The 27,170-nt window shown below is 50.4% G+C and overlaps 3 protein-coding genes and 1 long non-coding RNA gene across 10 annotated transcripts in view; 2 read left to right on the top strand and 2 right to left on the bottom strand.

Annotated features, from left to right (window-relative positions):
• Lpin1 (lipin 1) overlaps nucleotides 1-11,919 on the bottom strand; it is a 126,842-nt gene extending 114,923 nt beyond the window's left edge. The window contains exons 1-2 of one of the 2 annotated variants that reach the window (XM_052745862.1): nucleotides 11,804-11,919; nucleotides 11,328-11,443 (exon numbers count right to left, since the gene is read on the bottom strand). The gene's annotated coding sequence lies outside the window, so the exon portion shown is untranslated. Of the gene's footprint in view, nucleotides 1-11,327; nucleotides 11,448-11,803 lie in introns of those variants that run through there. The other variant, XM_052745863.1, reaches the window with a different exon arrangement.
• Nucleotides 191-7,503, top strand: Ntsr2 (neurotensin receptor 2). Of its 4 annotated transcripts, XM_052745869.1 has the most exons (5): nucleotides 197-855; nucleotides 3,666-3,677; nucleotides 3,759-3,939; nucleotides 5,335-5,425; nucleotides 7,008-7,503. In XM_052745869.1, the coding sequence occupies exons 1-5, from the start codon at nucleotides 232-234 to the stop codon at nucleotides 7,255-7,257; spliced, it is 1,158 nt and encodes a 385-aa protein (XP_052601829.1). In that variant the 5' UTR covers nucleotides 197-231; the 3' UTR covers nucleotides 7,258-7,503. The 4 variants fall into 4 exon arrangements, with proteins under 4 accessions (XP_052601832.1, XP_052601829.1, XP_052601831.1 ...); XM_052745872.1 differs by lacking the exon at nucleotides 3,759-3,939 and having other exon boundaries at nucleotides 191-855; nucleotides 3,666-3,758; nucleotides 7,008-7,163; XM_052745871.1 differs by lacking the exon at nucleotides 3,666-3,677.
• A 5,674-nt stretch (nucleotides 11,920-17,593) lies between the features above and the next one.
• Nucleotides 17,594-27,170, bottom strand: part of Greb1 (growth regulating estrogen receptor binding 1) — a 121,504-nt gene continuing 111,927 nt past the window's right edge. For all 3 annotated transcript variants that reach the window (XM_052745854.1, XM_052745853.1, XM_052745855.1), the window contains exons 30-33: nucleotides 24,712-24,847; nucleotides 21,885-22,085; nucleotides 21,043-21,181; nucleotides 17,594-19,596 (exon numbers count right to left, since the gene is read on the bottom strand). In XM_052745854.1, coding sequence (XP_052601814.1) covers nucleotides 19,433-19,596; nucleotides 21,043-21,181; nucleotides 21,885-22,085; nucleotides 24,712-24,847 — 640 coding nt within the window. In that variant the 3' untranslated portion in view covers nucleotides 17,594-19,432. The remainder of the gene's footprint in view (nucleotides 19,597-21,042; nucleotides 21,182-21,884; nucleotides 22,086-24,711; nucleotides 24,848-27,170) is intronic.
• LOC128115320 (uncharacterized) lies at nucleotides 19,526-24,744 on the top strand. Its single transcript, XR_008220124.1, has 3 exons — nucleotides 19,526-19,633; nucleotides 20,066-20,136; nucleotides 24,634-24,744. It is a non-coding gene; the product is annotated as an uncharacterized LOC128115320 (long non-coding RNA).

Genomic DNA, 27,170 nt, shown 5'->3' with positions numbered 1-27,170 from the left:
TGATGCTATCCAGGTGAACCCCAAGGACCCCCTTTTCCACCAACACGTGCTTTTCTGGATTGAGCCGAACGGAAGAGGGATTCAAGACTGATGCTGCTCTGGAACTCTCTTCGGGGGCGTGTCCTCCGAGCTCTGAAGGTTCCCAGAAAGGAGGAGGTGCTGGCTCACCGGGCAGCTAGCCCAGGCTCTGGGCAGAGAGAGGGAGGGAGCGCAGGCCACCACGAGACAGTGATGGAGACCGGCAGCCCGCGGCCCCCGAGGCCCAGCCCCAGCGCAGGGCTGAGCCTGGACGCAAGGCTGGGCGTGGACACGCGCCTCTGGGCCAAGGTGCTGTTCACGGCCCTCTACTCGCTCATCTTCGCGCTGGGCACGGCGGGCAATGCGCTGTCCGTGCACGTGGTGCTGAAGGCGCGGGCCGGGCGCCCCGGGCGCCTGCGCTACCACGTGCTCAGCCTGGCGCTGGCGGCGCTGCTGCTGCTGCTGGTCAGCGTGCCCATGGAGCTCTACAACTTCGTGTGGTCCCACTACCCCTGGGTCTTCGGTGATCTGGGCTGTCGTGGCTACTACTTCGTGCGTGAGCTGTGCGCCTACGCCACGGTGCTGAGCGTAGCCAGCCTGAGCGCAGAGCGCTGCCTGGCTGTGTGCCAGCCGCTGCGCGCCCGCCGCCTGCTCACCCCGCGCCGCACTCGCCGCCTGCTGTCGCTGGTCTGGGTCGCCTCGCTGGGCCTTGCCCTGCCCATGGCGATGATCATGGGACAGAAGCACGAGGTGGAGAGTGCCCACGGGGAGCCCGAGGCCGCCTCGCGCGTGTGCACCGTCCTGGTGAGCCGCGCCACACTCCAGGTCTTCATCCAGGTAAGGGGGATCCACAGTGGAAAGGGAGAACCCACTCGCTAAAGTTGTCCTCTCTCTCTCTCTCTCTCTCTCTCTCTCTCTCTCTCTCTCTCTCTCACACACACACACACACACACACACACACACACACACACACACACACACGCACACACACACCTTTCTTTAAAAAAGGAACCACAAGGTGAACCGACAGAGTGCACATCCTTGTCTGCACCTATGCTGCTCCAACCATGTGGCTCTGGCACGGGCCTCTCAGACATCGAGGGGCGTTGCTCTGCTCCTGTCTACTAGGGGCTGATGGCGTTTCCGGGCTCATTTCCTGGCCCCTCCTCTCCCACGCTTACTCCCCCCTTCCCCATTTTCCCTAGCTCTGCCTGGCCTCTCTCTGGCATTCAGGTCAACAATCTTTCTTTGCTCTCTCCCTCTCCAACCCTTCTGAACCCTGAGAGTGAAAGCCTTCCCTCAACACACTGCTCCCAGGGCCTCCCCTCGCTTGCCTCCCTTCCAAGCCTGTGATCCACTCCCAGCAATTCCGAATGCTTTTTCTGACAGCGAGTCTCTCCTTCCCAAGTACTTGTCTCAGGACGTTTCCAGTAACTCAGGGCCCTTTGAGTTTGCCCTGCCACTGCTCAAACGGGCACTGAGCCTAAGTGGACACACGCTGGAATTGTGAGAAAAACTAAAGCAGCCCCTCCAGGATCCTTCCCAGAAATCCAAAGGACCAAACTGGGTGTAACCAGCATCTCTCTACTACCCCACTACCCATGAGCACCTAGAGGATGTGGGAGGATAAGCACTGGGAAGTGCAAGAAGGCACTCTGGCCAGTGTATCAGGACAAGTGGTTCAGGGGCTGCATAGACGACTGAACGTCATATCCCTCCACACTGTGTGGTTCGGGGGCTGCAGAGACGACTGAACGTCATATCCCTCCACACTGCATTGCTGGCCAGGTGTAGACTGTAGTCTGGAGGGAGCTGCTGAGAATTCCCCTCTTCCTCTGCACTCACCCTGAGTGCGTCAGCTGGGTCTGCTGGGAGAGAAGACGCTCGCCATCTTCCTTTTCAACCAAGAGGAATCGGGAGAAAGCATGGGAAGGGGCCAACTGCGCCATGTTAACCGTGTTCTGTGAAGCGGCTTTATCCCTATCTGGTCCACATTCTCCTTAAATAGGGAACTTTCCTCTGGGGGAAGGGGGACCAGATGCCTAACAATGGTTTGTTTGTAGTGGATTTGCTTTAAAAAGAGTTTGACATTTGAAACATCATGTCCCTCCATTTCTAGACTGAGAGTTCGGCCACTACAGGTGAGGGAGCGGGTGGAGGGAAGCTGGAGGGTTCTAGTCGGGACTCTGCCACACAAACACAGGAAGAAACCTCAGCCTACAGAAGGATTCAGGACAAGGGTGGCAAGGAAGAACAGCACCCCGAGTCAGAACTGAGGGTGTGCTGGCTCCCAGAACGCCCTTTGTACTGTTCTTTGTCCCTAAGGGTGTTTGCTAGGGTGGTGTTCACACGCCCAGGTACACAGCGCCAGTGTCATGAGAATAATTATACGTGAGCCTGTGAAGGTACCGGGGTACAGCACAGCAGCTCCTCAGCCCATGTCCCTCCACTTCCCAATCCCGCTTACGCTCCAGAGGGTTGAGCTCCAGTTTTCCTTCCCACCGAAGCACCTAGCCCGGACCTCCTGTGGATATTATCCCCCGGCCTCAGGCAGCCTTTTCTTCTCCCCTCCCCCCAATGAAGTCCCCCCCATTAGCATATGAGTGACAGGTGGAACCCGCAGGAGCTGCCCACGTGGCCTCTAGGACAATCACTGAGAGAATGAGTGGGGAGAGGGTAGCCACAAGCCACCCCCTCTGCTGTCTTTGCCCTGGGTATCTCCAGGGGTCCCCACTTCACATCTGGGACCCCGTGGTGCCCCAGTGTAGGTTCCCTTTTGTCACGAGGCCCTGGATCCTGCAACTGCTCTTCCTGGGCAGACTGAGAGGCACCTCCAGAGCCTACACTTGCCACAGCCTTCTGACCATGATATTTAAACACTGATTTATTTTACTTTTAATCATGTGTCTATGTCTGGGTCTATGGGCATGTCCACATTGAGTGCAGGTACCTACAGAGGCCAGAAGAGGGCATAGGACTCCCTAAAGCCGGAATGACAGGTGGTTGTGAGAGACCCACTGTGGATGTTGGGAACAGAACTCTGATGTTCTGCAAGAGCAGCAAGTGCTCTCAATCACCGAACCATCTCTCCAGCCCATGAAATGTGACTTGTTTGTTTGTTGAGACAGGGTTTCTTTCTGTAACCCTGACTTCCCTGGAACTCGCTCTGTACACCAGGCTGGCCTCAGACTCACAGAGATCCACCTGCCTCTGCCTCTCGAGTGCTGAGATTAAAGGTGTGCGCCACCACGACCTGGCTTATGGACTGTGCTTTTAAAATGAAGGTATCCAGCCGGTGGGAGCCATTTGAAGACTGTTTAGCACAAAGACTGCCATGCAGGCTGGGGCACTCAGAGTCCTGAGGAAAGTGGACTGAGGAGGTTGAGCATCCAGTGATGTCTCTCTTTGGAACGAGTTTCTGTCTCCTATCCATGGGGAAGAACGGCTTCTCTGTGACCTTGGGCTCTTCTCTGTGACCTTGGGTTTGCACTGTGGCATCACAGCTATGCAACACTCCTTAGCTTTACCTTCCAGGCCTTTCTGTCCCCTACTTCCGCTGGTGCAGATGCTGAGTTCAGAGTAAACCTGATGACCAGAGCCACGGGCCTTTGGTACCGCCCCCATGACGCTTGGAATTACCTTCACAGGTGAATGTGCTGGTATGCTTCGTGCTCCCCTTGGCGCTCACGGCTTTCCTGAACGGGGTCACTGTCAACCACCTGATGGCCCTCTACTCCCAGGTACCGTCAGCTTCTGCCCAAGTCAACTCTATGCCCAGCCGCCTGGAGCTCTTGAGTGAGGAAGGTCTCCTGGGCTTCATCGCGTGGAGAAAGACCCTGTCCCTGGGGGTCCAGGCCAGCCTGGTGAGACACAAGGATGCCAGCCAGATCCGCAGCCTCCAGCACAGCGCCCAGGTTCTCAGTTAAGTACTCTGCCATAGTACTCTGAGGGAGAGGATCCCGGGTACCAGGGCTTCCTCTATCAGTCTCTAGCTGGATGACCTTGGCAAGCTATTTATTGCCTCTCTCTAGGTCTCCTTTCCCCTGTACCTCTGAGGGGCTTTAAAAGAAAAAAGTGGAGTTCTATGCATGAAAGTACAGAACTGTCCAGGGAGTAGTTTTCCCAGACAGGCAGAGACCTGGCTCTGTTTCAGAGAGTTGGGCTGTGTGAGGAGGCCAGAAGTAGCTACAGTGAATGACTTCAGTCTGGCGATTGTGGACTCTCAGACTGGCTGGGTCCCCAAATCCCATTTCCCTCTAGCACATCTGTTTACTGGCTTGCCTTTGTAAGGATCTGGAACAATCTGGCCTTGTAAGGGACCCTTTTAAAGGCACGGGAAAACAGGTCTCTCCCAGCACCCATCACGCCCTACTTGAAATCTGGGCACTGGCTGAAGTCTGGGAGGATCCGATCTCCGCAACATCAGCAACATCATGCAAGGCCTTGTGGGAAAAGACGTTAAGAGCTGAATGCACCATGAGGTGACCAGCAGCACAAAGTCAGCTGGGCGGGAATATCTAGCCCTAAGTTGGGAGTGTATTCCAGCATGAGTCAGACTTCACTCTAGAGCTGCTGGGCGGAAGTTCCAAGAGCCAATGTCTAGACGTTCTGCTCCCTTCACGGCTCTTCAGCACACGGGCTAAACAGTGCTCCCAAACTTCAGGGTGGACGGCAATGATCTAGAATGTTGTAAAAGCCAGAGCGTTGGGCCCAGCCAGGAGATTCCAACCCAACGATTCTGTGTTTCTACCAGGGTACTGATTAGTGCTACTGCTGTGGGTGGTTGCTCCTGGGAGGAGAGGGAAGGTTGTCAGAGTCCAGTGCGGAGGAGATGCATAGGGTGGCCACAGTGGAGACAGGGAAGAGATAAAGTGGACAGTTGCTGAAGTAGAGCCCATTAAAAGGCAAAATGTAAAAGGATAGAAAATTAAGAATGTTCTGGCTGCTAGCCTGATGATCTGATGATGGTACCACCATCCATCCAGAAGGAAGAGTTCCAGGACAAGCTCTGTAGAGTCCAAAAGGCATTTATAGCATGCAGCCCACATAGCCACTCAGGTGGGAATATCCAGCCCTGAGTTGGGAGTGTATTCCAGTAGTCAACGGAAGATTCTGGAAGCATGTTGTGTCCAAGGTCAGGGCAAGTTCATATCCAATAACTTAAGTTCTCTTCCCGTCCTTTGGCTCCAGGAAGAGGTCACAGGAATTGCTGGTGTCGCCTTGGGCACCTTCCTCCCTGGATGGCGATGTAACTGAGAACATGTCTGTTTTCTGTCTGCTGTGCCCTCTCTCTCTCTCTCTCCCACTGTCCTGCAGGAGCCATCGTGGCTGTGTATGTCATCTGCTGGCTGCCGTACCATGCCCGCAGGCTCATGTACTGCTACATCCCGGATGATGGGTGGACTGAGTAAGTGTGCTGAGGCCGCCTGGCCACTGAGAAGGGACTGCTGGGCTGGCCTGGAGCCAGGCAATGGGCCCTCAGCTCAAATTTTCTGGATTTTTGCCCTATAGTCAGTCTGCTAAGGTTCTCACAATCTTCCACCTGGAGGTGGGGAACAAAGCATTGTGGGGTTCTTTTGTTTGTTCGTTTGTTTTTAAATTATTTTTATTTCATGTGCATTGGTGTTTTGCCTGCATGTATATCTGTGTAAGAGTATCGGGTCCCCTGGAACAGGAGTTACAGACAGTTGTGAGGTGCCATGTAGGTGCTGGGAATTGAACCCAGGACCTCTGGAAGAGTAGTATGTGCTCTTAACTGCTGAGCAATCTCACCAGGCCTGTTTGTTTGTTTTTAGACCAAGTCTTGCTATATTGCCTCAGCTGACCTAATATTCTCTTAGTAGCCAAGCATGGCAATCCTCCTGCCTCAGTCTTCCAAGGACTGGGATAAGAGACTTATGTCATGCCTGTCAGGATCAAGGCATTCTCTAGAAACCTCCCTGATCTGATAAGACCATGAGTATGACAGGTCTTGTGGATAGTCAGGGCTATGAGCATCTTGACATCAGAACAGACCAATGCCTGCAGCCCAGTGAGGGCAGAGAAGGCCATGTTATTACAAGGAGAAAGACACAACATAGTTCCACAGTCTAATAAAAACTGCATGGAGAATAGGATGTGAACCCTATCTTATTAAAGTTAGAGAAGAGAAAAATCATGGGCTGGAAGTACAGCTCAACTGGTTGAATGCTTGCCTAGCATGTACAAAGCCCTATGTTTGATCCTGTCTTAGTGAGGGTTTCTATTGCTGTGAAGAGACACCATGAGCACAGCAACTCTTACAGAAGACAACATTTAATTGGGTTGCTTACAGTTCACAGGTTTAGTCCATTATCACTATGGTGGGACATAGTGGTGTGCAGGCAGACATGATGCTGGAGAAGGAGCTGAGAGTGGAGAAGAAGCTACATCTTGACTCACAGGCAACAGGAAGTGAACTGGCACACTGGGCATGGCTTGAGCATATATGAGACCTCAAAGCCCACCCCTCCAGTGACACCCTTCCTCCAACAAGGCCACACCTACTCCAACAAGGCCACACCTCCTGAGAGTGCCACTCCCTATGACCTTATGGGGGTCGATTACATTCAAACTCCCACAAGGAGCACATTCCAAACCCTTACCACGGCAGAGAATCTCTGCCGCAGGGAGCATGACTTCTGAGAAACAAACAGCTTCCTTTGTTAGTAAAGCTGCCTCTCTTTGACCATGCCATGAAGCACAGGGCTCCCAGCATCTCACTGACTGACCTAGGCGGGTAGCCTCTGCCATCAGGGGTGACATCGGCTACACAGATGATCATCAATCATAACCAGGGAAGTCACAGAGCCTGGGTGGGATGCAGGGAAGGGCAACGATAGAAACTTGTACTGTTTTCCTCGTGTGTCCCATCAACAGAAAGACCTTCCTCGCTCGCCCGGTACTTTGGAGGGGACAGGCACTGTGAGGAGGTAACAGCCTCTAACCAGACCCCTGGCTTTCCCTTCCAGCACACTCTATGATTTCTACCACTACTTCTACATGGTGACCAACACACTCTTCTACGTCAGCTCGGCAGTGACCCCGGTCCTCTACAACGCTGTGTCTTCCTCCTTCAGAAAGCTCTTCCTGGAATCCCTCAGCTCCCTGTGTGGTAAACAGCCCTTACCCCAAGAAAACCCAGAGTCACCTCCTAGTACATACAGTTCCCGGCTTTGGGGATCACCAAGAAACCCCAGCCTGGGTGAAATACAAGTATGAAGAGAACAGACAATGGCTGCCTGGGACAGGCCCATCAGACAAGCCACGCCATCACTAACAACCCAGGGGGACCTCCTGACCCAGCTCAGTCACTGACCGGTGCATACTGCAGGCCAGCCACCTAACACCACCTAGTGCTCTCAGCTTCCCAACTGTGTAACGGAGTTAAAGAATAGGAGCCGATGCCTAGTGACAAAGGTGTCCAGTGACAGCCAGTACTCAATAAACTTAGATTGTGTTACTTTGTTCTGTCTCTGTCTCGGTCTTTGTCTCTCTGTCTCTCTGTCTCTCTGTCTCTCTGTCTCTCTCTCTCTCTCTCTCTCTCTGTGTGTATGTGTGTCTGTCTGTCTGTCTGTGTGTGTGTGCACGCACATGCATGTTTGTGCATCTTATGTGGTCTTGGGTGCATACAGATGCATGGGTGGGTATGTCCAGGGGCTCATGTATATGAAGGCTAGAGATCAACCATGGTCTTAGTTAGGGTTTCTATTGCTGTGAAGAGACACCATGACCATGGAGACTCTTGTAAAGGACACCATTTAATTAGGCCTGGCTTACAGTTCAGAGATTTAGTCCACTCTCATCAAGGTGGGAAGCCTGGCAGCGTGTAAGCAGACATGGTGCTGGAGAGGGAGCTGAGAGTTCTACATCCAGACTGACAAGGCAGTAGGAAGAGAGAGAATGAGAGACACTGGGCCTGGCTTGAGCATCTGAAACCTCAAAGCCCACCCCCAGTGACACACTTCCTCTGATAAGGCCACACCTCCTAATCCTTTCAATTAATGTCACTTCCTATGAGCCTGTGGGGGCCATTTTCATTCAAACCACCACAACCACCTACCTTGTTTTTGAGACACAGTCTCTCACTGGCCTTGAGTTCACCAAACATGCTAGGCTAGCTGGACAGAGAGTCCCAAGTGTCCTGTCTCTGTCTCCCTGGCACTAGGATTATAAGTGCATGCCACCATACCCATGCATTTTTAAAAAGCATGGATTGTGGTAATTGTTTTAGTTAAGGTTTCTGTTTGCTGTGAACAGACACCATGACCATTACAGCTCTTATACAGGTAGAACATTTACTTGGGGTGGCTTACATTTTCAGAGGTTCAGTCCATTATCATCATGGTGTGACATGGCGGCATGCAGGCCGACATGGTGCTGGGAGAAGGAACTGAGAGTCCTACATCTTGACGCAAAGGCAACGGGAAGGGGTCTGTCTCACTGGGCGTGGCTTGAGCATATGTGAGAACTCAAAGCCTGCCCCCACAGTGACACACTTCCTCCAACAAGGCCACACCTACTCCAACCAGGCCACACCTCCTAACCATGCCACTCCCTTTGGGGGCCCTTTTCTTTCAAACCACCACAGTCACCGATCAATCTCTCAGGTCTTCATGCTTGCGGGACAAGGGCTTTGCTGCGGACGGTCATCACCCCAGGCCCTGCTACTGTTCTTACATTAGCAGGACTCCTGGTGTCCGTTCTCTGAACATCTGCTATAGTACTTTATGTACACATCTGCTCTGTGCTCATAGAGTTTAGGTACAAATGGCTTACAAGTTTCCACCAATGACAAACAACAGCACCCAGGTGCTGGCTGAATGGTGCCATTGCATGAACAGTATCGAAGATCTCCAGTCTCTAAGTTGGGCACAGCCGCTCACAGACAAACGTAGTCTACAGGCTTTGGAAAGCCATGGTACCTCTAGCTTCCGGTCAGCCTCCGGACTATGTGATGTTTATCTGTGGCAGCCAGCATTGCTGGCAGGACAATGGCTGTGTGGCTAAGGGAAATAACCAAACTGCATGCCGTGCTGGCCCCAGAACACACAGGCCCAGATGCACTTGGACAGCGCCATCCTGGACAAAAGGAGAATCCAGGCCCAGTCCGTATGAGCCAGGCTTAAGTCCTGTGGACTGCCACCCAGCACCAGGCTCTACTTCACAGTATGGCCCTGCTGTCAAGCCAACAGAGAAACAGGGATTCTTCCTGAATGCGGAAGATGCTGTAAGGGAGGCAGGTAGGGGGCTCTGGGTTGTGAGGGGCAGGAAAAGTTGGGGTTCCATCTGTAGCCTGCCTGCTTCCTCAAGTCAATCCAGCTCAGCACCCATGATTACACTCTCCCACTAGAAATCGGTGCAGTGAATACTCATTAAACACACTAGTTTATATACACATGCACCACACATATGACATATGTATGTACACATCACGTATCTCGTATATACCACATGCATCATACAACTGTTTCAGTGGGAGTTCCACCTCAACCCCTGATACCCTGACATCCCAAAGAGTCTGGAATGTTCTGGTGGAAGATCCACCTCAACTCCCCTCCCCATCTCTTTCCCTAAACCGGCCCCTTCAAAGCCTGCCAAACACAGCTCCTCCCCTAGAGAGGCACAAGACCACTCCCACAGGGTATTTAAGCTGCATCCCAGAAAACAGACACATGGTTCTTCCAGTCTCTTGTCCCAGTCTCCTCTCTGAGGGGCCGGGGAATCACCCAGGAATGCTTTACCCATTAAACCTGGGCTTTTCCAATTCGGTCTGACTCGGTTTAATTTGGATTGCTGCATCAGCAGAGAAGCCTTCAGGGTGCAAAAAACTTATCAACAACATACACACATCTCAGGCATTATACACACTACACATCTTCTGCACGCATTATGTACACATATCGCATAGGCACCATGCAACACTACACACTCATTTCACATGCCACACACACACCCTACACATCCATACCTCATCATACATTACATACATGTAACCACACCCACAACAATAGTCGTTACATGAATATCACACATCACAGATACATATCACATGCCCATATGTCACACACACACACACACACACACACATGGGCTAGTAATGTCTGAAAGGAGTAAATGGCAAGGGGCAGTGGGATGCACACAAAGCAGAGGGCAGGCTGCCCTGCCCCACAGCCTGGATCACTGTGCAGAGGTTTTTGCACAGCTTGGAGGTGACAGTTTTCCTGCCCCAGAGTCCTTGAGAGCCAGCCAGAGGCACTGACCACACTTCCCAGGACCCAGTCTCATGAGGCCACACCCCCCATCAGCCTCTCCCCACCTAAGGAGGTGGGCTAGCAGGCTTGTCACTGAATGGTAGCAGCCAGCACAGCACTGGCCTGAGACCTTTGCCACGGCTGAGGGGAAGGCCATAAGATGGGTCCGTCCACAGATGGAAAAGACAGCCCCAACACTCCCTCACCTGACCCCCCACCCCCATGCGTCTCACCCACCGCACTGGACTGAGCCCTCGCTCATGTCTGAGGCCTATGGCAGGATGGTACAGCCTTGTTCTCCCAGGCCCCTGGCCAAGGCTGGGCTCCTTAGCCTCCTTGTGCCCCAGCAAGAGTCCACAGAGGACGAGGAGGTGGAACAGGCTCACTGAGTCCAGGAGTGGCTCACAGTGTGAAGGCCGGAGTGGCCTAGGAGGAGGCTCTGGAAGCCGGGCCTGCTGACCTGAGGGGCTAGAAGACCCTGTCAGGGTAGAAATGAAGCAGCGTTGCTTACCTGGACTGGCTGCGTGGCTGCTAAGACAATATAACACAAACAACATGAGTGTCAAGAACCCCCAGGGAGTCTCAGGCTCGTGGAGTCTGCAGGTCTGAAAGCCGGGCCTTAGCTGGTCTCCTGGTTAACTTCAGCTGTCAACGTAATACAACCCAGAGCTATCTGTAGAAGTCTCAGTTTGGGGAGGGATTGCCTTGAGCAGACTGGCCTGTCCGCATGTCTGTGGGGCATATTTTGTATTACTAATCAATGTCGCAGGGCTCAGCCCACTGTGGGTGGTACCATCCCTAGGCAGGGGGTGCTGGGCGGTATGAGAAAGGTAGCTGAACAGAAGTGAGGGAGCAGGCCAACAAGCAGCATTCCTCCATGGTTCCTGCCTTCAGTGCCCACCCTGACTTCACTCGGTGATGGGTTACGAACCGGAAGTGTAAGCCGAATAAACCCTTTCCTCTCCAAGTTACTTTAGTATTTTCCCACAGCAACAGAGAAGCAAATTAGGCCAGTCACCCTCCACCCACACATCCTACCTTGCTTCCTCAGTTTCTGGCGGATGATCCTTGATGTTCTGGGCCGGCAGATCCATCACTCCAGTCTGCGCCTCCTTGTCCCACGAAATTGGCATGCTTGTGGTTCCTCAGAGGACCTGTCACGTAGGGCTACCTTCACTCTAGGACAGTGGTTCTCAGCCTTCCTAACACTGCAACCCTTTAATACAGTCCCTCGTGTTGTGGTGACCCCCCAACCATAAAATTATTTTTGTTGCTACTTCATAACTGTAATTCTGTTACTGTGATGAATCATAATACAGGTATCTGTGTTTTCCGGTGGTCTTAGGTGACCCCTGTGAAAGGGTCATGCGATCCTTAGAGGGGTCGAGACCCAGAGGTTGAGAATAGCTACTCTAGGGTCATCTTAGCCAATTACATAATAATAATTTCCAAATGAGGCCAGAAACCCGAGGTGCTGAGGGTTAGGACCAATATATCCTTGTGGGGCACAATACCTCTTTTGAAGATCATGACAGCCCCCACCTGGGAGGGCAGGGCTGCACCTCTGGATGGAAGTTTCTGTTGAACAGGAGCAGGCACAGGCATGACCCCAGGCCCCAGGAAGAATTCAAGAGCTCGCCAGAGTTTAACGAAGAAAGAGAGAAACTGGGGCAGTGTACTCGGCGAATGACAAAACGCACTCAGAGAATTCTTGTTTCTTCCCTGGACACGAAGGCTTTTAAAAATCTGCGCTGGCCTTTCCAACTCTTTTGTCCATTAAGATGCTAATCTTTTCGGAGCTGGGACATCTGCCCAGACAAGCAGATTGAAAAAGAAATGAGATCAGTCGACGACGACGCTGGAGGCAGCCTTGGTGCATGGTACTCCCTCAAATAAAAGCTGTCTGTAGAAGCTGAAGCCAGGTCGAGCGGTTCCTGTGCAAATTTCTTCCGTGCTGGGATCCCCAGACACTTCGCAGAAGGCGCAAAATCCAAGGGGGTTTGCTATCAACGACTCATGTCCATCATGCAGCCCTGCAAGCGGGCTTCCAGTGAAAAAAAATATGGGATCACTACATTTATCCAGTACAGGGCTAGAGAAGCCGACAGTACCTCCCACGATGGACACTGGGGGAAGTAGGTTGATTAAGACGGAAAACGGCTGAATGTAAACAGCGGCGTTACTATACTCGAAGGTGAAAGATCTACTTTTTTTCCCACCTAACATCAGTGTCATCTTAGGTCACTTGGCCTCTTTGTTAAGATGGTCCCAGTAACATCTGCCTCAGAGTACTGTTCTGTCAATAGAATGACAGAGTGGGTGTTAGTCACCTATGGGGGAGATGGCACACTGCAAAGACTCGGTAGTGTTTGCTACCCTTTGGGATTTGCTTTTTGCCTAACAAACGTTCTGGGGGAGCTGGGTAACTAGCCAAAGGGCAGGAGGCATGAGCCCGAGGATCCTCATTTCCATCATTGCTCACTCCACCCCCACATGATGCTGTAAGAACTCCAGCTTACCTACTGTTATAATCGCTGAGTCTCCGACATTTCTCACCTCTCCTGGTAATATTCCGGACATCGCTGGAATTATCGGGGCAGTTTTTCTCTTTAGGGGTCACACGTATCAGAAAGGCATCAACAAGCCCAAATGACAGAGAATAAAGCTCCAAAGTCAGGAGGTACAGCAGTGGTTCTCAACCTGTGGGTCGCGACCCCTGTGAGGGAATCAGATAACCCTTTCACAGCCCTTTCACAGGGGTGGCATTTCAGATGTCCTACACATCAGATGTTCACATTACAGTTCATCACAGTAGCAAAATTACAGTTATGAGGTAGCAACGAAAATAATTTTATGGTGGGGGTCACCGCAACATGAGGGACTGTGTTAAAGGGTCACAGCATCAGGGAAGTTGAGAATCACTGAGGTAAAGAAATCTGTGTCATCATGTATGTTCATGTCACTTAGCCATGAAGACCTATCAAGTATCTACTTGGAGCTCCAGGCCTCTAGTGACCCAGGCTGAGTGCAGTGCCCAAGGATTCCAGAAGAGGGCATCAGCTCCTGGAATGGGAGTTATAAACAGCTATGACCAGCCATGTGGTGCTGAACCTGGGTCCTCTGGAAGAGCAGCATGTGCTCATAACCACCAAGTCATCTCTCCAGCCCCCGGTGGGACATTTCAACACATTTGTACAGCATGCACTGATCAAACCCCTCCTTTATTGTTGGTTTTCGGACTTTAGGCTTCTCTGTTCTAGATCTTTATAATGATATTTTATAGGCTTGTGTTGATCACAGCCATGCCCCTGCTCTCCTGGGTGTTGGGCACACCATCAATCCCTCTCCATCCTGCCTTCCCCGCTCTCCCTTTTTCCAGCCTCTGGAAAGGACTGTTTACATTCTAGATGACTTTCTCCAGGTTCCGTGTACAGCAGAACATGGTGGTGCTTGTCTTTCTGCGCCTGGTTTCCTGAGAAGGTGTGTGTTGGTTGGCTGGTTGGTTTTTGCAGCACTGGGGGATAAACCCAGGGACTTGTGCATTTTGGGCAAGAGCTCAACCAACTGAGCTCCATTCTCAGCCTTTGTTGGACATTTTGATAAGAGACGTGATAGGAGAAATCTGTGAAACACAAGAAAGGCTGTTATTGAACACGTGTGCATGAAATTTCCTTTTTTAAAAAAAAATCACACACAAGTATTATTAGTATTGTTTTTGTTTTATTTTGTTTTTGTTTTTTGAGACAGGTTTCTCTGTGTAGCTCTGGCTGCCCTGGAATTTGCTCTGTAGATCAGGCTGGCCTCTCCTAAATCAGCCTGCCTCTGCCCTCCAAATGCTGGAATTAAAGTTGTGCACCATGTTCTGAGGGAGAACCCTTGAAAGATGATTGGAAGATGGACCAACTCGAAGGAAAGCCCAGGCAGGATGTAGTCACCAGAGAGAGCCAGAGAGGTAGACAGATCAAGTCCAGGCTGGGGTGTAAGACTGACCTATGTGACTCCTTGTGTGACTTATTCTATGCAAGGAGAGAAATTAAGATTTGCCAAGCACTTAGAACAGGGTGGGAAAGTGTTATATAAATGGAAAGTAATAAATACGTATTTTGTTAACTATGTAAAAATGAACACACTTTATTTGCCTGGCATATAAAATTGGCAGGTCCCAAACATGGAGTTCATCTCTCTTGCCTCAAGGAGCCCAAGGTGACCAAAGAGACAGACAGACATTGGCAAAACAAATGTCTGGGCAGAAAACTTAAGAAAGTAAAACACGTACTCTAATCACAAAGGAAGAGAGAGGTCATATTAAGGACGTGAGAACCAGAACTGAGTTTTTCGAGAGAAAGGAGACAGAAGAGGCAGAAGGTGTAGCTGAGGTGATTATCAAAGGCCAGGAGCACTTGGGAACGAAGGAGGAGGCTGGTGAGAGATCTGGCCTTCATCAGGGTTGGGAAGGTAATTCCACAGAAGCAGGGGGAAGGTGGGCAGCTTCTCTGGGAAGCAGGCTCCACGGCCCCCACACAGTTCCACAGCTGGAGAGCTATGGTTGCAAACCACCTACCCGAGTGTGAAAGGCTGAGGACAGTCGGCCACAACAGGTAGACCCATGATAGAAATGGCTAGGGCTGCCATCTTGCTAAGTGTGATGGTTAACGCTGCCAACCTGATAGGTTCTAGAAACATTATGGTTAACATTGTCAAGTTCCAGGCATGTCTGTGAGGAAGTTCCTAGATTGGATTACTTGAGGCCAGACTATCAATCCTAAATGTGAATGACTATGTGATATACTGTATACCCTAATAAAATTTGCATGAAGATCAGAGAACAGAACAAGCCACTAGATTAAACATAGAGGCCAGGCAGTGGTGGCACACACCTTTAATCCTACCACTAAGGAGGCAGAGATCCATCTGGATCTGTATGTTCAAAGCCACCCTGGACTACAGGAGATTGACTCAGTCTAGAAGAGAAACAGAGCCAGGCAGTGGTGGCACACACCTTCAATCCCAGCACTTGGGATCTCACACCTTTAATCCCAGTACTGGGAAGCACACATGCCTTTAATCCCAGGAAGTGATGACTGGGCAGAGAAAGGTATATAAGGCATGAGGGGACAGGAACTAAAGGGTTTTCAGCAGAAGTGTCCCTTTCAACTAAAGCCCCCTTTGGTTGGAGCCTTTTCAGCTGAGGAACTCCTTTTGGCCAGAGGCTTTCGGATAGAGAGCTTTTCAGGCTGAGGAGTCCTAGAGGTAAGAGGTGGCTTGTTCCTTTGTCTCTCTGATCTTTCAGCATTTACCCCAATATCTGGTTCCGAGCTTTTTATTAAAAGACCTTTTAAAAAAGCAGAGCAACAAATGACATCATCCTCTGGGCCAGGGTTCCATACTAAATGAAGAGAGCTGGCCGAGCGCCGTCACTCATCTCTGCTGTGGATGCAGCGTGACCGGCTGCCTCACGCCTCGGGCCACCATGCCTTCCCCACCACGGCAGTCTATCCTCTCAAACCCTTCCTCCTGAAGTGGCTTCTGTCGGGTAGTTTTCATAGCAACAAGCCCAGTAGGCAATACACCAACTTTCTCAACTCCGAGAGAAGCCATTTGATATAGGAGCAAGCACTCGGAATTGAATCTGTGAGGCCCCAGAAGCAGTGACCCAGCAATTAGGCTCTGTCCACACAGCAAGTGAACTCTGAGATCTCAGGAGCTTAACCCGAGGGGGTGAGGGTGTCATGGGTTCTGGGTTCTCGTCGTAGAACACCATTAAGAGGAGGAGGATGGCTGTTGTTTATGTTTATGGCTTCTATTTCTTGGGCCTTTCTCCTAACACAGCCACATCCTGGGGGCAACTCACAGGTTTCAGAATCACTGTCTAAAAGCAAACACTAGGTTGGCAGTGAGCAGTCTTAAAAACGAGAGCAAGCTTTTCACTAAGACCTTTTCATCTCCCAAGAGATCACCCGTGTCAGCCCCAGACGTAAGGGGCAGGTCCTGCAGGTGAGAGATTCCCACCTTCTGATGTTCCCTCTCCCTGAGGGGAACAGTATGAACAACTCACTTCTAGTTTCTCTCTGCCTCCTCTTCTACCCTTCTCCACTGCCCGAGTGCTAACCTAGTTTACGGCATTGGCGGGGGAGGAAATGGCATGCGTAGCTTGGCATTTTATACTCTCTCCACTCCAGGAGCCCAGCCACTCTGTCACGCTAGGAAAAGAGACACCAGTTTTCTCCAGGACTGTCCCCGGGTGTTACCAGCCGTTTTGTGTTTCTGACGATTCCTGCTTCATCTAGCTTAAATGACAGTGTCTCCATGTCTACAAAGCACTGAGGTCACGGTCCCCCTGGGGGAACCACCCCCAGAGGCTCTTAGTTTTACTTTCCAAGACCTGTCATCGTTCTATGTTTCGGATACACTGTCACTCACTGTTTTCAGATTTCAACCTTCCTTGGCTCATGAGATCCGGTCACTGTATCCACCTCCACACAGCGTCCCTCTTCCTCTCACTCTATGACATTTCCGGTGTTTCTTCCCTGGGTCTTTATTGTGTGTTCATTTCTGCGGTTCCTGTTTCCTTACCTTGTTCAACTGCCTTACCTATGCATTTCAAGTGGCTGTGGGGGTGGAATATGCCCTCTTTTCTCTAACTCAGTGGTTCTCAACCTTCCTGATGCGGCAGCCCTTTAATACAGTTCTTCCCGTTGTGGTGACCCCCCCAACCGTAAAATTATTTTCGTTGCTACCTCATAACTGTAATTTCACTATTGTTATAAATCATAATGTAAATATGATCTGATATGCAACCCCTATAAAAGGGTCCATCAACTCCCCCCCGGGGGGGGGGGGCGTGTTGAGACCCACAAGTCCACAAGTTGAAAACTCCTGCTCTAATTTGCTTTTTTTTGGGGGGGTATTCTATCACAGCAACAGCAAAATATCTAAAGAAGTCAACCCTCACCTTCCACCTTGACACAGGGTCATTTATTGCTCCCTACAATGTATGTCAGCCGTAAGCTTCAGGGGATTGTTTCTATCTCCCATGTCATCGCAGGAACACTTGGATTATAAACACGTGCAACCACATCCAGCTTTACTTGAGCGCTGTGGTTTTGAACTCAGGTCCGCACACTTGGATGGTAAGTACTCTGCTCGCTGAATGATCTCCCTAGCCCTCTAGGGCATGATTCTGATTTTCTTTCCCAAAGTGTACTGTCATGCCATGAGATGTTAAGCAGAGAGTCCCAGGAAATCACTGGCTAAACCCTGTCTCCTCAAAACAACACAATCTGTACCCCTCATACAAGCAAGAAGTGCATTATATGTTTTATTTATAAGACTGGACCAGTCGCAAGTGTTAGTTTAAATTAACTAATAAAACAGGGAGAACGGCAGAGGAGCCGCTATTTACAGAAGACGAACTGAACTAGAGGTCAGTTTTGTTCCAAAACAGGAATCATGACATTCACAAGGTGATTGTTTCATAAACATTGATCTAAATATTTTATACTTGAGTATTGTTTTCCCCTGGGGGAAAAAGGTTGGCAGTAAATCTTTGGCATCGACTTGAACAGGTTTCTCCTTGGACCATCACGGAGCACAGTGCTCATCCGTGTCTTGGCGGGCACAAGGGTTGTGTTCTGAATGAGTTTTGGGCAACCTCAGTGCTTCCGCCAGCTGTGGAGTGCTTCCGCCAGCTGTGGGGTGCTCCTGCCAGCTGTGGGGTGCTCCTAAGGCGCTGTGGTCTGAGATGGAGCTGGAGATGGAGTTTGAATCTCGCTTCTGACTCTTGCCATGGCTGGTGCAATCTGTTCATCTTTCAAATGAGAAGAGCCATTCAAGGAGTCGCGCAAACCACACAGCGAGCAAAGGGCCGCCAGGCGGCGTCCTGAGGCGCTGATCTAAACACCACTGTGATAACGCACACCCGCATGCTTCTCTCCGGTCTGCTTTCTCTAGTCAGGCCTGACTCTCTCTAAATGAACTAAGGTGAATAAGAAAACACAGGCTGTCTCCCTGGAAAGTGAACTTCAAAACGTTGTAAGTCTGGTTCTTAACTGGTTTGTTGGGGTTTTTTTTAAGAGTCTCTCTCTCTCTCTCTCTCTCTCTCTCTCTCTCTCTCTCTCTCTCTCTCTCTCTCTCTCTCTCTCGTGTGTGTGTGTGTGTGTGTGTGTGTGTGTGTGTGTGTACATAGGCCTGAGCACACACAGAGAACAGAGGCGAGCACTGGATCCCTCAGAGCTGAAATCACAGGCCTTTGCACACACGTGGCGTGTTACCTATGTGCTGGGATCCAAATTCCAGTCCTCAGGACCGAACGGCAAGCTCACTTACACCGCTGAGCCAGCGCTCCAGCCCTCCTGTCTTGTATATCACTTTGGTTTTCTTTTTCTTTCTTTTTTTTTTTTTTTATCATGTAAGCAATTTGGTCCTCTTTCCTTTGGAAGGCAAATCTTCGGTCCACTGCTACAATTCTAATTTCCTCCCTAAAGCCCTTTTGGTTTCTAAGAAAACTTCTTTTCCATTTTGCCCTTTCTAAGAGGTAGGGTATTTACCCTGTACTATTTTAATAGAGTCACATTTTTTTTCTAAAGTAAAGCAATTCATTTTATCATATTAAACTGGATGCCTTTGGGCTAGCTTTGGCAAAGAAAACTTGTAGGTGATTAAATAATTCTTATGAAAATGAGCTACTCTTTTGTTCCTGTCTCCAGATTTTACAGTTAAAATGTTCCTTTGGAATATTGCTCTGTAGGGAGTCACGGGAAATCTACTATGTGAAATCATCGTCACAGGCACCCGTGACAAGATAACCCAGGATTCTCTAGAGCAGGTCAAGTTTGTCCATGGAAGCATGTGAATGATAGCAGAGTGAGCACAACTTCATTCTGCATAAAATGGACTTCAAGATACCCGGGCATGTGGTCCGGCCCAGAACACAGTAGTCTTCGGGTTTTCAGTCCTGTCCCTCAAGGACTCGTGGCTGTGGCTTTAAATCACTATCTGCCACAGGACATTGTGACATGTGCCACAAGGGGCATGACCATCTCTGGGTGTGCCTGAGTTCATACACCCCTTGGTCTGGGACCTTCACTAGCCTCAGTGGCAGCTGGGTCCTGACGACCCCACACTCTCAGGAGCCTCTCTCTCTCTCAGATGTGCCGTCCGGTGAGGAAAAAGAGCGGCCTATCTTCCTTGGCGTTGGCCGTCTGGAACTCATCCCGCAGACGAAACTGCCACTCATCCTCCAGCTCCAGGCGGACCACGGTCTGGCGGAGAGAGTTCCGGTCTTGGCAGATCACACACAGGGTGGCGCCTTGAAAGGACAGTGACAGAGGCAAGGAGAGAAAGGGGTGAGTTCTCCCAAGAGAGCTGGGAGGGGGTCCCACTGGCCACAACCGAACGGCTGGGTGGAAGCGCCAGGCACCCGGTGGCCTCTGCTCCCTTCTGAGTGATTCATCATGCCAGCGTCATAGACGGTGGTAAGGATGGGGCAGGCTTGCTGGGAAGACGGTATGGCGGGCAGAGACGATGAAGGGAAGGAGAGATGGGGGACTTGATCCCAAATCAAGCCATCTCAGCTCCAGCCCTGGGCTCTCAGGCCATCGGCCGCTTCTCTCAGTTCAACCCTGTTTCCCACTCATGTGGGCCTTGGGCGGCTCGCACTTTTACCACATGCCCTGCCCTAGGAATTCTCCATCTGCATAGCTCCCGGCCTGCAGTCATCCATCCGTCTGTCAGGCTCTGTTCATAGTCCTTTTTCCTTCCTCCCTACATGTGTTCAGTCATCCCTGGAGGCCTGGCAGAGGTGTGCAACCTTTTCACATTGAGACATCACATCGCTGACATTTACAAGGTACTGAATAATCAAGTTTTTGGTTTTTTTTTTTTTTAAGTCAAAATTGCCCCACCTTGACGTTCTAAATAAGTTTACCATTTGGGGGAGTCACATTCTTAGCTAACTTGGGTCCCACGGGGCCCCCAGACCACAAGCTGGACAAGCCTGCTAAACACTGTTCCTGAGGCAAGAGGACGGACTCTATTCTTGCTAATTAAATGAATGAGAGCAATGAAAATGGGCAAGGTCCATACCACGCCAGCGAGGGACTGGAGCAGGCCTGGAACCACAGGTGGACAGGCACTTGTTTACAAGGCCCTTCCAAGGGCTGGCGAGATTGCTCAGTGGTTAAGAGCACTGGCTGCTCTTCCAGAGGTCCTGAGTTCAATTCCCAGCACCTACATGGTGGCTCACAACCGTCTATAGTGGGATCTGATGCCCTCTTCTGGTGTGGAGGCATACATGCAGACAGGGCACTTGTACACAAAAATAGATAGATAGATGATAGACAGACAGAGATAGGTAGATAGGCACAGACAGACAGACAAACAGATAGATATTTTTTTAAAAAGAACAAGGTTCTTCCAACCTCAACCACTAACAAGAAAAGGAAAAAGACTGGAGAAGAGACAAAGGCCCCTCTGAGGGGCCCCAGGCATCAACAAAAAAGGACGTAGAGGGGAAGGAACAGAGAAATGAGAAATGCCTGCCATTCACTCAAAAGAAAGGGCATGTCTTTTCTCCACTGAATGATGCCTGGGAGGTTCAGCACCCCCATTTCTGCTACGTTGAGAGTTGAGGTCATTACTGTCCTCTGAGCCTCAGTTTACCCACTGGCAAATGAAGATGAAGCCTAAGGTCCTGTCATCAGAGACGCCAGGTGCCAGTGGCCAGTCGAATCGAGGTCCAGGCTAGGAGTATTACCTTTCAGGAAATGGAACTTCTTCAAGAAGTTGGCCCCCACAAAAGAGTCACAGAGGTACAGCAGGAGCCCACTGAAAGTCATATCGGAACAGCTGATGTTTAAGGAGTGGGGCCTGGAGCTCACGTAACAAACAGAAATCTGAAAAAGAAGGAGCCCAGGAAAGGTGTCACCTTCCAGGAAGTACTCAGTCACACTTGGGACTAATATTCAACAAGTACCAGGCACTTGTTCAAACTCAAGATGGAGCTTGGGGAAGAGATATTCATGATATCACCAAATCATATCCTTTAAAAAAAAATCGGTTCTAGGAGGTTTGTTCGAATTCATAAACTGATTTGAGAATTAGTAATGCCTTGCCATCAGAACTGGGTTTGACCCCTAAATTCTGTGTGACAAACTAACAAACAGTGCCCTCTGCCTCGGTTTTGGCCGAGGTTGAGCATGGGTGAGCATCTGAGATAAAAGCTGGAGCACAGCATGGCCTCAGCATCCACAGGTTCCATCCATATCCACAGGTCAAAATCACCTGGAGAACTGAATCCATATTAAGTATGCAGACTTCTGTGACCTTGTGTCACTGAGCAATGCATCGTACAGCTACGTACACAGCACTTATACCGCAGTGGGTATAAGTCACATAGAGGTAATTCTAAATATATAGGAGGGCCACATGAGTAATGCTAACACAGCCCCGTCACGTGCAAGGGACGTGAGAGCATGCACATTCCTGTTACCCGCGCAGTTCCCGGGCCGATCTCCATGGATCCCCGAGGAACACCATACTTCTGATTCAAGATCCTGGTACTGGGCCACCTGTTCCGTGGGTTCCAAGCCTGGTTACCTGAGGTCCTAGGTTAAGGTAGCAGTCCACAGACAGCACGGGGTGGCTGTGGTTCTTCACAGAGAGCGGGAAGAAGCGGTGGCTGTGGTATTGAAGGAACTTCTCCAGTAGGAGCTGGGCGGGAGCCGCCAGGAACGTGTGTTTACTGTCTGGGGCACAGATGTACTGGGACGGCATGATGGCCACGGAGCTGTCAGACACCTGCCAGGAAGAGGGACAGGCCTCAGGCCGCTCAGACATACCCCAGGTAAAATGCAGCAGCACGAGCATGATGCCCTGAGCTCAGATCCCTGGAACCCATGTAAATTCCAGATGTGGTCACACACATCTGTAACCCTAGGGCTGGGAGAGAGACAGAGTCAGGGTGCCTCCCTGTAACTTACTGGCCAACCGGTCCAGCCAAGCGATGAGTTCTGGGTTCAGTGACAGATGGTAACTCAAAGGACAAGGTAAGAGCGGTAGGGCAAGGGATCCAACAGCAACCTCCGACATCTGGCTTCACATGCATGCAGAAACATGTGGGAGCGTGCAAACACACACACACACACACACACACACACACACACACACACACACACACACACACACCAGCACCACCACCACCACCAAAGAGAGCCTGTGAAAACTGACCAAGGAGATCACACTGATTTGTACACACTGATCTTTCCATGGAGAAAATTGATACAAAGAGAACAAGAGCACACACAGGCCTCGGAAACACTCCAGAGCCTGAGCTACGAAGCATCCAGAGCATTAGTTCTCAACCTCTGGGTCGCCACCCCCTTGGCAAATCTCTATCTCCAAATATACATTATGGTTCATAACAGTAGCAAAATTACAGTTACAAAGTAGTGATGAAATTTTTTTTTTTTTTTTTTTTTGGTTTTTCAAGACAGGGTTTCTCTGTGTAGCCCTGGCTGTCTTGGATCTCACTCTATAGACCAGGTTGGCCTCAAACTCACAGAGATCCACCTGCCTCTGCCCTTCTGAGTGCTGGGGTTAAAGGCATGCGCCACCACTACCCAGCAATAATTTTATGATTGGGGGTCACCACAACACAAGGAACTCTATTAAAGAGTTGCAGCATTAGGAAGATTGGGAGCCACTGATCTAGAGGTAGCCAGCTTCTCCCTGACCCCCCAAATCTTTTCTGTACCCCCTCCCACAACTCTTCCAGCTTACTGTCCAGACATCTTCCCACAAGCCCCAACTCCACCACCAGCATAGTTCCCCTGCTACGGCCAGAGATGGCTCAATAAATGAATCTGAAACCAGAGCCTCTGCTGGAGCCATTAATGCTTCTGCTACGGTTTCCCTCCAAATACCCTCGCTGACTCCTGTTCTGAGGATTTGTTCCCTGCCTGGCGGTATTGTTGGGGAGAAGAGAATCAAGTCCCACAAGTTGTCTTCTGACCTCTATATATGCACTGTGGCATGCACACATGCACACACGCACACACCACACACACACCACATACACACACACACACTACACACCCCATACAACACACCACACATACACCCCATACAACACACACCACACACACACACCACACACACATACCCCATACAACACAACACACACACACACCACACACACACCCCATACAACACACCACACACACACCCCATACAACATACCACACACACACCCCATACAACATACCACACATACACCCCATACAACATACCACACATATACCCCATACAACACAGCACACACACACACACACACCCCATACAACATACCACACACACACACCCCACACATACACCATACAACACACCACACCACACCACATACACACACGTACACCCCCACACCCTCATACACACATACACACCACACCACATACACGCACCACACACACCCACACACACCACACAAACACATCCCCCACACACACAGAGTCAGAGAGAGAGAAAGAGAGAAAATTCAACCCAATAACTTAAAAATGACCATGGGGAAATAAAAAGTGAATTTAAGGCACATCAGGGTCTTTGGTAGGAATATCTCCATGGTCCTCAAGTTAAACAAGTCCAACAGTCAATTTAAAAAAATCACAGTGGCAGTGGCTTAATCATTGGCTCTCACATTTGAAAGTCCTGCCACTCTGAGACGGCCTCTGTTCTCTTAGAAAGCTCTGACCCCACTCTGACCCCACCTGTGGGGTGGCTGTAAGGAACTGTTGTCAGATCCAGGTCTGCTCCAGCTCGGGTTAGGTCCCTGCAAGGAGTTGGTGGAGACTAGGGAAAGACAGACGCTGGGCAAGGACCCCTGCTGTCACACATCAGGACAAGATTCAAAACATTATAGACGAGAATCAGAGGGACTTCGGGCAGGGCTTGGCCAGCCTACCTGGCTTTCTAGGGGATATCTGATTTGTGTTTTCTTAAATGTCTGGGTCTGCTCAGGCAAGACAACTGGAGTCACATCTCTCCCATTTGACCCTGGCACTCTTGGGCAGACAAATATGGCCACTGAGCTGGCCAGCCTTGTGTAGGAAGCTAACGGTTCTCTAGCCAAGTGCTATCCAGTGGTGTGAAGAAAAGCCTAGAACCCAATACCCTGTCTGGGTCGGGAGGGCAGGAATACACAAGAAAGGCTTGCGTGGTGGTCTTGCACTGAGCAGCATCTCACTGGGTGCTATTTAATGTCACAGAGTAAGAGATTAGTCCCCAGGGCCTGGTACCAAGTGCCCAATGCTCTGACTTCCTTCAAAGACGAGGTACCACCCTCCATCCCCAGGCTCCTGCTTTCGGGTTTGATACCTGGGCAACCTGGGTTTGGCCAGAGCACCTGCCTGTGAGTGCCACTTACACTCACCTTGGATGTGATGTGGAAGGACCTGTGCCCACCCACCGCAATCTGCTTCTTCATGACGCTGAATCGATTGAACCGGCAGAGCAGGAGGCCAGCACTGTGCACACGAAGGTTGAAGTCTACATCATCGCATGTGAACCTGCACAGAGCCAGAGGAGGGGCAGGTCTGACTGGGCATGGTTCCCAGGCCCCCAGGCAAACCCATCGCGGGGTGGGGGGGGTGGGGGGGTGGAGGGGCTAAAAGCGTTAAAACACATGTTACAGTAAATAAGGGGATCTACCACTAGGTGGAGACATGCCCTCATCTCCTCCCTTTAGAGTTAATGAGACAAGAGGGTGTTCTGATCTGGTGAGGGGACCACCCCTAGGAAGGGGGGTTCACCTTGAGAAAATGTTATTTTCCCTCCCAGAATTCCAGGCCCCTAATTCAGCCCCTGTGAGCTACTGTGAGGTTCAGCCGGGTCCGCCTGCCTTTTTGAGTCCTGCTTCAGAAAGGCAAAACTCTTTTGCTTCTGTTCTGTTCTTTTGGATGCTGGCCAGGGCCTAAGCATGCTTTTGTGTGTGTGCATGCATGCACAAGCGCTTTTACACTACCTAACACACACTTTTGGCTCCTTGCTGCCCACAAGTGTGGCTGCCTGCTGCTGAGTGGTGGGTCTCCACGCCAGCTTCCCTCCACTGTCTGAGATTCACAGCTTACTTGCTGTCTTCCTTTGAAGCGCTCACTGGCCTCAAGCTTCCATCTGAGTCTGTTCATTGTCCCTGGGCCTCTGCTTGCATCTGCTCTTAAATACTGTTTATTGAGGCTAAGAACCCCAAGAGGGAACACTCATTTCCCCCTATAGGGTATGACGGCACTCTGGGATTCTCCAAGATTGCTGGTGACGCACCTTCACTCCCTTTTAATTCTACAGCCAGCAAAGACAACGAACTTGTTCCTGCATCCCCTACACTGCATCATGAGGGTGACGCGGACTTCACCCCTGTCCGAGAGTCTTATTCTAATGGGGATGGGAGGCAAAATGGAAGGCATCACTGAACCCAGAGAGGCTGTGTGTGCCTGGAACACTAATTACACAAGGACTTGGATATGAGTGCAGACACCATGAGGGATGCTTCACAGACACGATTCCACTGTGCCGTGGGGTTGATCTGTTGTTGTTTTGAGACAGGGTCTCATGAAGCCCAGGCTAGCCTCGAATTTACTATGCACAAGGATGGGCGCGAACTTCTGATCCCCCTGCCTCCACCTCTCAAGAGCTAGGTCTGTAACTTATGTGCTGCTGGGGATCAAATCCAGGTCTTCAAGTGTACTAGGCAAGCTACATCCACAGGCCTCCACTAAACTGTTAAAAAAAAAAGAAAAGAAAAGAAAAGAAGAAACCACAGCCCAGAGTTTAAAAATATTGGGTAGTTTTTATAGCTGAGGCAAACAGGTTCAAAGAGAAATTACTACCTACTCCGCAGGGCTATTAAGTGGGTGAACCTGGGCTCCAGCAGGATGACTGACCTGGCTTCCAACCTAAACACTCCCTCGTGGCCCATTGCCTGGCATACAGGATGCTCAGTCAACAAACTTCTGAGACTGGAAAGCAACTCATTCAAATTGCTTTATAGTTTTCTTTGATGGTGTGGTGGTTTGAATAGGAATGCCCCCCCCCAAGGGCTCATAGATTTGAATGCTTGGTCATTAGGGAGTGGCACTACTTGAGAAGGATTAGGAGGTGTGGCCTTGTTGAAGGAAGTGTGTCACTGGAGGTGGGCTTTAGGGTTTCAAATGCTCCAGCCAGGCCCAGTGTCTCTCTCTCTTCCTGCTGCCTGAGGATCCAGATGTAGAACTCTCAGCTACCTCTCCGGCACCATGTCTGCCTTCATGGCGCCATGCTTTCCACCATGACAATAATGGACTAAACCTCTGAAACTGTAAGCAGCCAGCCCTAATGAAATGTTTTCCTTTATAAGAGTTGCCATGGTCCTGGTGCCTCTTCACAGCAATAAAACATTGATGGTAACATCTTACTAAAGAAAGTGATTTATTTGTTGAGGAAGCCCAAGCAAAAGAAACACCTAGCACAAGGTAGCTAGCTCACTAAGGAAAGCATCTATGAATGAAGGAATGGCATCAAATAACTATAAAAATTCAGAACAATTACACAACACGTGAGGACTTCCCGTGCTACGGGCAGAGCTGCTCCTTCGGTGGCTGTGGTAATTAATCTTGATTGCCAACTTAATAGGCTTTAGAATCACCATGGGAACAAATCTCTGGGCCTGTCTCTGGGGGAATTTCTAGACTGGGTTCATTGGGATGACAAGATCCACCCTATATGTGGGCGGCACCCTCTCATGGGCTGGGGTACCATACTAAACGCAAAGGAGAAAGGGAGTCATGCATCTGTGCTTATCTCTCTCGGCTTCCTGACTGCGGAGGACATGTGACCAGACCCTCCTGCCACCCTGGC

This window comes from Peromyscus californicus, unplaced genomic scaffold (assembly GCF_007827085.1).
Source record: "Peromyscus californicus insignis strain IS unplaced genomic scaffold, ASM782708v3 Scaffold_1__1_contigs__length_55948999, whole genome shotgun sequence".
Classification (NCBI taxonomy): Eukaryota; Metazoa; Chordata; class Mammalia; order Rodentia; family Cricetidae; genus Peromyscus; species Peromyscus californicus.
This window is presented reverse-complemented; position numbering and strand designations above follow the sequence as displayed.